An 11076-nucleotide genomic window follows, 5' to 3' on the forward strand; every position below is an offset into this window, starting at 1 on the left:
GATTATCGATTGTTCGATTTAGTTAGCCGTGTATATTCACGCTCTTATTTTGAAGAGGGTGAAGTCTGTTTATGCAGCAGTTTCATTTCCTCTCCTCACCTTCTCTCTCTCTCCCTCCCTTTAATTAAAGCAAGAAATATACAATAACAAAATAAGGCAGGACAGTAGAGATCAAACATAAACATAAATACAATATCTAAAGGTATATAGAATTGGTGAATCACAATGTCAAAATTAAATTGGTGCTCGAGGGCTGTGGTGTTTTCCTGTATTTTTCATAAAAAACAGGAACATTTTTTGAGATGAAGGAAAAATCCAGAAACTTTCTTTCAGCCAGCTGACAAAGCAACAAGTGAGGGAGGGGAATGATATGACACTCTACAGAAAGCGATGGTCGATCTTATCATAACGTTTCACTAAATGAACTTTCTGTTGGTAACCAGGCCACTGATCTCCAACACCCTTCAACTTTCTGTCAGCCAGCCAACAATAATCCAAAATTATGAGATATCAGCCAGACGGTGAGTCAGGTTGTCTCCTCAGCTTAACTTCACATGCATGAATGTACACAGGATGACATCTGCATGATGTAACCTGCTAAGTGCTGCCTGAAATACTGCACAGGCTGAGCAAAAGATGCCATCATGATTTTTTAATGCAGAGGCGCAGCTGTGCAAGAATGTCACACAGAAAAAGCTCAGAGATACATATTTAATGTCTTCATCCTTCGGTGCTCAGCATGTAACCATAAAAAATAACCGTCTGGGACAAATAAACATGTCTACTAATCACCTGCTCTCTGTCGTCTTAGTCCAAGTAAGCAAAGGTCAAAAAAATAAGAAGCAATTAAAAGTTGACTGAAAGAAGAAAATGATTGTGATGTATGAGGAAAACATACAAATCTGATTTTATTCTTAAATATTCAGGACAACAAAAGGTCCAAGAAGGTTGAAATCCCAGACGAGCCCCCAGTTGTTACAACCTGGCTAAGTTTTAAGATTAAAACTATTTTTAGTTTTAATCTTTCCTAAACTAAGGGTAAGATTAAAATGTCTGACTTTATCATATGAACCAGTCTCAGTCCAACGCTCCTAAGAACAGTTGTAAATGGCATAATAGACAAACACTGTTGTGACGACATGTCAGAAAGAGCAGCAGCTTCTTAAAGAGACATACACAGCATTTTTATAACAAATTACCTGATTGTATTATAAAATGCATGGAAAACACATAATACTGCCCCTTTAAGACACAGATGCTATAATGAGCGAAACGGGATGCGTTGAGGCTAACTAACACGGTACAGATGGTGGCAGCATCATGCTGTGGAGACATGGGAGCTGGTTAAACATGGTGGTCAGTAGATGTTCAGATCTGGAGACAAACAAGCAGAAGGTTTTCCTGCAAAGTTCAGCTGAACAGAAATGCTTCGTCTCGCCTTATTGGCTCTCCATAACCTTGAGCTCAATCCTGTTAGCATCAGCGTCTCATTGCTGTACAGATCCATGATGCAAATGGACCAAATGTATAATCAGTCCAACAGAACTTTTTCAGCCACTTTGGCTCAAGGGTGACAGATTCTGATATATTGGATTTTACATGTTCTCATGTTTTGGTTTTATCTCTATAAAACCTCATCCAACAGTTTAATAAATGTGCCGAATGTGAAATTAATTTAAAAGTGTAGATATTAAGATGAGGGATCCCAGCAGCGGTTCCAGATTCCTACAGGATGTATTATTTATTGGGAGTTTGGGTTTGAACTGGGCCTGCAGGCTTCAGTCTGTGCAGCTTATAAACTATCAGCTTCCAACATTTTTTAAAATCTCTGTTCAGTTTGAAGGATTTCCAGTTTCCAGTCATAGATTAGATCAGATTAGATAACCAGCCCAATTATTTTCCCTTCCCGGAGGGCAGACCCTCCCAGATGATTCGCTCACAAGTTTAGCAGCAGCTGACCGCACTGCGCTCCCGTCCCCGCGGGTCCAAACGCTCCCGCTCCGGAGCCTTACCTCCTGTAGCTGCTCCAGCTCCTTCCGGAGGGTCTCCTGGTCGGTTTCCAGCTCTGCATATTTCTGCTTCAGCGCCTGGTTCTCCTCCAGGACGGCCAACCCGCACTCCGCAGCCCGGATCTTCTCCCGGTTGGCCTCGGCCAGTTCCTGCGTGAGCCTCTCCACCTCGGCCCGGTACTGATCCACCGATTCCCCGCATCCACCACCGGCGGCCATCGCCCTCTTTCCGCAGTGTGTTTTTCTGCCCCCCACCCCCCTGCAGGTCTGATCCAGCGCCGTGTCGGATGGAGGCAGAGCCAGAGAGGCGGGCGGAGGCTGAAGGATGCTGAGTGTCCGCCCTCCTCTTCCTCCTCCTCCTCTTCCTCGGAGAGGAAGCAGAGGACAGGAAATATCCGGGAAGGAAATCACAACATGTTAGCTGCTCTATATAGTATCAAAAATGAATAACTATGACTAATGCAACCTTCCTAAAACAAGGTCAGTGTTGATGACACTCAACTAAACGGAAGGTGTCATTTTTGCCTATTCATGTGTTGAAGGGCGCCACCTTTTGGTTACTTTAAGACATAACATACTTTGTCTGGCAGCCCTAAAGTATTCACACCCCTTCTCCACAAAGTTACTCATATAAATGTAACTAGTGACAGTTGAAATGAAAAAATATGATGAATCCCAGTTAATAACAGGTTATATTTTCTCACAAGCCAGTTTGGTTTAGATTCAGCAGCTTTTCTGATAATAAATGAATTCATCATCTAAAAACTGCTTGGTTTTCTTCATTATTTGATGATCAGAGAAAAAAAAAAACATTTTTACACTACTGTTATTATTTATACCTAAAATCATTCTGTAAAGTTGATCCCATTCATGTTGTTATTGATAAATTCATGCCATTTCTGGTTTATTCTTTTTTTATTCAGAAACAGCTGTCTCCCACTGGCCATCAGATTGCTCAGCAATCCCATCACAAAAACTGTCTAAGACTGCTTGAAAATACTAAGTTATATATATTTAGCAATACATTATTATTTGTTTATTATGTAATTATAGACACACTCGTGGCCAAACGATGGCATTTCATTGCCAATTTTACTTATGTTTCTTTGTGCAATGACAATAAAATAAGTCTAAGTAAAGTCTAAGTCTTTATGTGTAACTTGTTTGTTTTTTTAAAATTATAAAATAGCTATTGTGGGAGGAATAAGAAATTAGATTTTTGTCCCATAAACATATTTTGAGTTTGGTGTATTTGAGGACTTTTTTTTCCCTATTTTTTTATGTTTTCTTCAGTTCAGGTGAAAAGTTTCTGCTGCACAAATTGATGTTTCTCACTAAAGTGTCAAAGTACTTTACAGGAAATGATAAAAAAGAAAACAGGAGTGGCACTGTAAAAAATGGCAAAGTCAGATAAAAAATGAGAAACTTTAAAATAATTTCTACAGCTACATGTTTTATTTTTGCTTTAAAAAAATCGAAGCATTTGATGTCTGACAATTATCACTGATTCATTTTAACGCCCTCATTGTGATAATTTGCAGTTATACAACAGTGGTCAAGGTTTTTTGTGCTGCTTCCTTGCCAACTATTTCTGTCCTCTTTAATTCTGTGAAGCAGTAGTAAATTTCTCACTCAGGCAGTAAACAAAAGATACGGCCGGGGTGAAAAGTTGAGCCGTTCTCATAAACCTGTAATCAGGTTGCTGAATTGATCTGCAAGGTGGTGTTTTGCTATCTTTCTGAGGACTTGTAATTATTACATAAAGCAGAATTAAGAACTGTTTAGACCTTTGCACAAGCAGAAACTTTTTTTAAGCTTGACTTTCTAAAACAAAGTGGCATTTGTAGAAAATACTCTGTAAAGAAGCAGAAGTTTTCCAGCATTAACATGTGAGCTCCTAGTTGTAAAGATATTCCACTAGATGATATTTTTGCCTTTGGACTGATTTGACAAGCCCTCCAAATCACTGAGCTGACCTGTGAATAACCTCGTCTTACAAGTCCAAATTAAGATAAGGAGAGGTTGTCAGAAAGTCAAACAGATGAACTTTTCATGACATGGGCTTATCTTATCTTTCACAAGGAAGTGTGGTGTCATGAAGAAGGCTAAATGCTATCCCCCATAACAACGCCGCGGTTTCTGGTGAGAGACATGTAGAGCACAGCTGCTTTCCAAGCTTAATCTGTACACAGATTTATCTGCAAAATTTAAAGAAAATGCAAAAATCATTTCAGAAATTTGGTTTATTGGAAAATGCTAAACATTTTTAGTAGCATGCGCAGCACACAATGTGAGATATTCTGAGAATTAAGGTTAAATTTCAAAGAACCTGGTTCAAAAGTCCACAATTGTTTTTAACATTTTATATAAAAAAAGATTTTTAAAACTGTGAACGTTGTGAGATAATGAGCGGGGCTATGGTTCTGTCCCGTACAGGTCGGAGCAGAGAGTCCTGTGACTGTGGCAGTGTGTGCTGCCTTGTGTTGGAGTGGATCTGAAAAACAGCCTGGATGGTTCAGGTGTCCAGCAGGTCAGCCAGCGCAGCGGGTCAAGAATCGGCTCCTGGAAGAGACAAAATGAAATCCCAGTGATTTTACAACCTGAAAACAACCTGCCTGGATGATGAGTCTCAGTACCTCATAATAAATCAGAGGATGAGTGGCTGAACATATCCGCCGCCTGGTCATCACCTCGATTTCCTTCAGTGTTTCTGACTTTCTCCACTTTGCTCGGCGGTTCTGGAACCAAATCTGAAGCACAATAAAATTCATTTTTATTGGGACATGAAATCTGCAAAGCGATGTAACAAAGCTGTAGTCAAAGGCATTAAAAGGAGAAAAGTTTAAGAGACGCTGAATTGCCTCCATCAAGGTCAACAAGCCGTTTACGACCGGTTTCAGTGAAATTAGCAGCGATAAAAAAATAAAAAAAAACAGTGCATTTAAGATTAAAAAATTCTATTTTGTTTTTATCCCACATTACCAAAACATGAATTATTGAACAATTATTACAATTTTACTTCAGTTAAGCAATCTTTTTGTAATATTACTTGGTTTCACAAGCATTTTGGATGAAAGTATGCTGGGCATATTTGTGCTAGTGCGCTAATAGCAGAGCTAATTTTAGCTTAGCGCTTTAACACTTTGCTAACTATGAAAACATTTAACATACTTAGTTTTCCCGAAATTAAATTTTCTGGATAAATTCTAAAGCACTAATTTACTGTTTCATAAACTTTCAGTTGAATAAATCTAGACATCTGTGAAGAAGTTTTGGTTATCGACTGTTAAGAATTTTTTCAAATAATTAGCCATTTATATTCATGCTTTAATAATGAAGAGGGTGAAAACTATATACACAGCAGCTTCCTTTCTATCTTTTTAAACCCCATTAACTTTATTTCAAACAAGAAACCTACAGGAACAAAATAAAATACAGACAATATAGAACAATTAGCAAGAATGTATTTGCTACACTGAATGTTGCCTTTGTGTTAGCACCAAACTGACCATGCCTTAATGCCTTAAAGGATGTTTATAATGTTTGTTTTTTTTATTATTTCACAAAATTTCTTTTAAACACATAAATTAATTTTGTATTTTTTAATGTGAATTTTATTTCGTATGCTTGCTATTTTGAACATCATTTTAAAGACGCAGCTCAAACAAAAATGTCTCAGAATTTCATGAGACATTTTTGTCTCATGAACAAAAATGAGTGAATGGAGAGATGGAGAAAGAACCTGCATCATTTCTCCATTCAGAAAGGAGAAATACAAAAAAGTATCAGATTTTCCATATCATTTAGCGCCTTTGGGTTAGCGCAGCTAACCTTTCAGCTAGCGCAGCTAACCTTTCAGTTAGCGGTGCTCACCTCTGCTGACTAGTTTTCTTAACATACTTCGGGAATAAATTACTATTTACAATAACATTTATGCGTTTTTATTTCTGCTAATTATTTTTGTTTACATCCAGTACAAACATTTAAAATTAGAAAATTACTCTTAACTTGATTATTTAATTTATTTCTTATTTCTAAATGATATTGGCTACATTTTATCAGGAAATAAAGGCATATTATTATTAAATCAGACCAATAACAAATATTTTTTAATTGATAAACATGGGATTAATTTAAAGGTTATTTTCTACAGGTTAATCTGATAAATGGAAAGGACATTATAATTTATTAAATATGACTGTTTACATATAGATATCATTATTTGGAATTGTTTGCGTCCTTTTGGTCATGGACCCTCAGCAGCAGCCCCACCAGCAGGTGTTGTACCTGTATTCGTCCCTCCGTCAGCTGCAGGCGGCCGGCCAACTCGTCTCTGGTGTTGACGTCTGGATAGTGAGTCTGCTGGAAAACCGCCTCCAGCTCCTGGACCTGGAACGGCGTGAACGTCACCCTGGTTTGCCTTTTCCTCTTCTGACCTGCAGGTGAACAATTTCTTAAAATCTCTTTGCTGGTTAAATAAATGCCACATTTACAGAGGTGACCCAGATAGTTAATAAATACTCACTTTTGGTTTCTGTGGCAGATTTTGGAGATTCTTCATGATTTTTCTGTGAGGAATCTATGAACAGTGACAAGCTTTAATGGAAAAACTTATTTCCTGGCTACATTTTAAATCAAACTGTTAATTAATGGTAGATTTAAAACCTTACCTGTGTAAGAGAACTGGTTAGTGTTTTCTTTAATAACAGAGCAGTTTCGATGAACTCTTTCCTCTTTTCTGATCGGTCTTCTTAGTATTTCTTCAATTGAATGGGAAATGTGTTTGTGCTGCCGTGATTCCCTCTCTTCATCCACACAGAATTGTTTTTCTCGCTCTCCTTTTGTCCACATATCCAACAGTTTATCTCCCATCACCAGCAGGCTGGTCATTGTAGGTAAAAACTGATCAGAAATCTTCTCAGGGTCTCCGGTATCAGGAGCTGTGAAGGTAAACAGAGTGTGCAGTGTTTGCTCAGTCAGAGGAAGACGATGTGGTTTCCTCCCTCCACTGGCAGTCTATGTTTGACCTGCATCACATGGTCAGCATGGAGGTGGAGCATCAGTGCTCAACAGAATATTTCCAGGAAACCCTTAAAAATCAGCATGTACCAATTAGTGACAAAACTGGTACAGATTTGATGTCAAATCAGAGGAATCAGAACTTCTTACTCTGCAGAACAAACTGCAGAAAAATTATGTACAAGCTACACATCTGGTCTGAAACCTGGATAATATTCAACTATTTGCTTCTCTTTCTTATCACCTGGTTTACTGCACAGGTAATGTTAATCACCTTGGCCTTGATGCACCTTCTGTTCTCCGCTTCCATTCAGAAACTCAGGAGAATCTCATCACGTTAAAAAAAAGACTTTTGGTTGAGGAATTTGTCTCCCTCTAGCGGCCTGAGCCGGCAGCTCCTCTCAACCTTTTCATACAGATCCAGTTTATCCAAGAACCAGCAAGACTTTTCCAAAACGGATTTTCTGTTCTAAAGCATCACTCTAAATGTGTGTTTTACTTCAGATTATAACTAATAATACAATTAGTTTCCATAATTACACAGATAATACACAGCTCTGCATAATATCACCAGGTAACTCTGAACCCATTAATCACTGTAACAGTGTCTTCACAGGTCTGACTAAAAAAATAAAAATAAACAAAACAGTTGTTGTATCAACCTTGCAGACTGGCTTACTCTTTTAGATGTTTTCTGGTGTTAGCTCCATATTACTGTCTGCTTATAATTATCTTGTGAATAATTGATGAGTGAAAAAGGCAGGCCAAGTATCCCCAGAGGTAATCGTACCATGATTTGAGAACCTGAGGTAAAAATGAACGAATCATATTAAATATCAGTTTATGCTACGTCTGGAAAAACAGTGTTAGTAAAAAATGCTTCCAGTCTTCAGGGTCAAAGTTCAATCAAAGTATTTTGATAATCTGCTCAACAAATTTCCTCAGAATATTGAACCTAAAAACATTTTAAAACATTTATTCAGGAATCTAAATAATTATTAATTAAACAGCTAAACTCTTGTTGCTCTCAGCAGAAAGGCTGTTTGTTGGCCTAAGGATGTGATTCACGTCTGTATGCAGACTGGGGAGTCATGAGCAGCGAAGAAAAACACAACAGAAGACAACAATATAATCTACACGAATAATATAATCATCATTAACAGCAAGTTTAAATTTAACTAAAGAGTTAAAGCAACAAATTGGTCAAGAAATTCTATTAACCAGTTTATGATATGGAGATTTATTTATGATCCTTTAAGACACGAAGTACCAGAGAAAGGCCATTTTGTATTTCTACCTTTGGAGTCCAGAGATGGGCCAACTGACCTGAAGGATTTTATCTAGCAGGTGCTTTTGTTCTGTAAATAAGGCCATTACCTTATAAGTACCCTGGTAATGGCCTCAACGCATCTCACAGTTGCACAATTGTTCCTTAGACTTAGACTGACTTTGTTGTCATTTTTCATGCACAGGGTGTATACAGAACGAAATTTCGTTGCGTACGGCTCAGAACAATGTTTGAGGTTCCAATGTTGTGAGGTTACTCCGGAGTAAAATAAAATAGAAGTTATTTAGCTCTGTACATGTGCAAGGTATAAAGTGGAGACCAGTTTTTGAGTGCAGTCCAGTTAAGAGTTCAGCAGTCTGATGGCAAGTGGGAAAAAGCTGTTTCGGAACCTGGTGGACCTGCACCGGATGCTGCAGAACCTCTTTCCAGAGGGCAGCAGGGAGAACAGTCCATGGTGGGGGTGTGAGGGGTCACTGACGATGTTTCGGCCTCAGGACACGCATCCTGCATCGATGGTTGACCTGACACTTCGCCCTTTTGCCTGAGCTGGGTGTGGAAGGTTGTTGCCGAAGCAGTTTCTCCTTGTGTGCCTTCTTCTCACTCACATGAGAGTTACCCAACTCTTTTGCAAGCTCAACCAGGAAGTCCACCAGTCTCTCCTGCACCCCAATGCATACCTGATAAAGCACATGTGCATTCAGTGCTGCCATGTCAATCATGTTTGCCAGGTTTGCTGACCAGCTGTCACATAGTGATTGAACCTTGGTCACCCCCCGCAAGATTATGACTGAAATAAATGCCATTAGTTCTTGTGAACTAAATAGGTGAAGCAGTCACCTATTTATCCTCCACAGCACAAAAGGCTGCATGCAAATTTGCATGTGCAAAGTCTCCCAGATTTCTTTTGCTTACACTTTTTGCATGATTTTTTTTGAGGTGGATCAACACAATTAATTTGGTTAGTTTATTTCTAAACTGTCATTTTATACCCTCTTAGCTTTATTTAAAAGAAAAACATTACTAATTTCTTTTAGAAAAACCTTTGCATATTTCTTGAAACAGATTGTATGTTTTGCAAACTCTATGTACATTTGGCAAAATGACCTGGAAAATGCAGCACAACATCATGGATCAGCTGCAAAAGGTCACATCTCTCCAAAAACACTTCATGTATGCTTCAAAACTAGACTGAAGAGCATTACCTACAGGAGACCTGATCTCCTGTTGGTATCATAGATACCCACCCCCAACATGGACTATTCACACTCCTACCTTCTGGCCTGACGGTCAACGGCCACATTTACAATTGAAGAAGGGATGCTAATTTGAGCCATCAGAGTCGTCAGTTTGGACTCAGGTCTTTCGGGACTCTTTCGGGACTTCAGGGGAGAGCTCGAAACCCTGGTACTCCCAGTGTTAAAATATTTTTTCAGTCCCATTCGAGTCTCCTGTGGGTCTGACTGGGACCTGAATACTTCCTGCATTGTTTTTGAGTTCAGCTGATTTAACGCTTCGCCGTTCCAGCGTTAAATCCTTAAAAGAGCCTGAAAGATGGAGATTCCTTTAATGAGACAGAACTGAAAGCGGCGGCCGGGCATGTGAAGGCTCAGCCCGTCACGCCCCCCCACTGACCGGCTGGAAACGACTCAGCTGTTTGAGGCGGATTCATAAACCAAATTGATTTTTTACAGAGGTCGTCACAAGATCCCAAAACAATAGCTGCTGACCGGCAGGACGGGAAGCAACAAGGGACATTTCCCAACGAGAAAATAAAGGAGAAATGACCTCAACAGGAGAATTTCATTTGGTGATTATGACATGAGATCAGGCTCTGCTTCCTGAAGAGTTTTAACATTTTACAAAAGAAGATGAAATTCTCAACCACAAGCAAAAAAAGTATAAAATTTTCCATATAATTTTAACTTTTAGTTTCAATTTTTCACTGAGAAAACGTTTTTATTTTTCACACTGGAATGTTCCAACTTTTCTTCATGTATTGTTTTACAAAGTTTTCTCACCACAATGTGCCGTTTATTCAGCCTCGTTATGGAAACGTGTAAAATCCACTTATTATGTATTCTTTGTTTCCCAACATTCATCCTGTATATTTTAGGACTGAATATTAGTCACATTAATTGTGATTAGTTGATTATTGAAGTAATAATAATACAATAATACATGCTTGAAAGAAATGTAATTTTCTGAAAAAACCCAACACACTCAAAGCAGTAATGAAGCCAGCACAGTGCAGGACTGATCTGGAGAACATTTTCTGGATTAACAGATTAATATTTGGATAGCAACAGGTGCTTAATAGGAGATTATTTTACAGGATTTAAAGGTAAAGCTAAAACTGCAACTTGAGTTTTGGGTAGAACAGATTTACAGAAAAAGATTTTTATTATTATTCTTAAATACAAAGCTTTTTTTTTCTTTTTTGCAGTTTTGATGTTCAGCCAAGCAGAAAGGGATTTTCACAGGCTGATGTTAGAAGGATTATTTTCTCCCAGGAACTTTATTCAAAATAAGAAACATTCAGGAACAAAATAAAAAACAAGATAGAAGCATCAATACAATATGTAAGGGCATTATAGAATATGTTATGTCAAGATTAATTTTGAGTTGATGGTTGTATTCTGTGAAGGGCAGATGTAATTTGAATGGCTTTAACATTCAAACTCAGCTAATGTCTGAGCTGCAATCATTCCCAGAGTTCACTTTGTTATCATACTCATGTTGGTGGTGCAGAAATGTCAGAGG

At 38.3% G+C, this 11076-nt stretch overlaps 2 protein-coding genes and 1 long non-coding RNA gene across 5 annotated transcripts in view; 1 reads left to right on the forward strand and 2 right to left on the reverse strand.

Annotated features, from left to right (window-relative positions):
• bicd1a (bicaudal D homolog 1a) overlaps nucleotides 1-3122 on the reverse strand; it is a 32742-nt gene extending 29620 nt beyond the window's left edge. The window contains exon 1 of one of the 3 annotated variants that reach the window (XM_032579682.1): nucleotides 2013-3122. In XM_032579682.1, the coding sequence (XP_032435573.1) occupies nucleotides 2013-2228 (216 nt within the window). In that variant the 5' untranslated portion in view covers nucleotides 2229-3122. The remainder of the gene's footprint in view (nucleotides 1-2012) is intronic. The other 2 variants (XM_032579697.1, XM_032579690.1) reach the window with 2 other exon arrangements.
• Nucleotides 1-6286, forward strand: part of LOC116730601 (uncharacterized) — a 176709-nt gene extending 170423 nt beyond the window's left edge. Inside the window, exon 3 of the long non-coding RNA XR_004341360.1 lies at nucleotides 5277-6286. This is a non-coding gene — a long non-coding RNA (uncharacterized LOC116730601). The remainder of the gene's footprint in view (nucleotides 1-5276) is intronic.
• Nucleotides 4235-7031, reverse strand: LOC116730556 (intestine-specific homeobox). Its single transcript, XM_032579888.1, has 5 exons — nucleotides 6680-7031; nucleotides 6535-6588; nucleotides 6297-6445; nucleotides 4646-4759; nucleotides 4235-4571 (listed from the first exon to the last, which is right to left on the reverse strand). The coding sequence occupies exons 1-5, from the start codon at nucleotides 6897-6899 to the stop codon at nucleotides 4425-4427; spliced, it is 684 nt and encodes a 227-aa protein (XP_032435779.1). The 5' UTR covers nucleotides 6900-7031; the 3' UTR covers nucleotides 4235-4424.
• Between the last annotated feature and the right edge of the window lie 4045 nt (nucleotides 7032-11076).

The sequence above is a fragment of the Xiphophorus hellerii genome, chromosome 2 (genome assembly GCF_003331165.1).
Source record: "Xiphophorus hellerii strain 12219 chromosome 2, Xiphophorus_hellerii-4.1, whole genome shotgun sequence".
Lineage (NCBI taxonomy): Eukaryota > Metazoa > Chordata > Actinopteri > Cyprinodontiformes > Poeciliidae > Xiphophorus > Xiphophorus hellerii.

Bases quoted from the DNA above. Each gene is read 5' to 3' on its own strand.
- LOC116730556 (XM_032579888.1), bottom strand. From the start codon at position 6,899: ATGACCAGCCTGCTGGTGATGGGAGATAAACTGTTGGATATGTGGACA. The intron at 6,446-6,534 runs GTGAGTATTTAT...GTTCACCTGCAG, and splicing joins ATCTGCCACAGAAACCAAAA to GTCAGAAGAGGAAAAGGCAA. The intron at 4,760-6,296 runs GTACAACACCTG...ATTGTGCTTCAG, and splicing joins TGACGGAGGGACGAATACAG to ATTTGGTTCCAGAACCGCCG.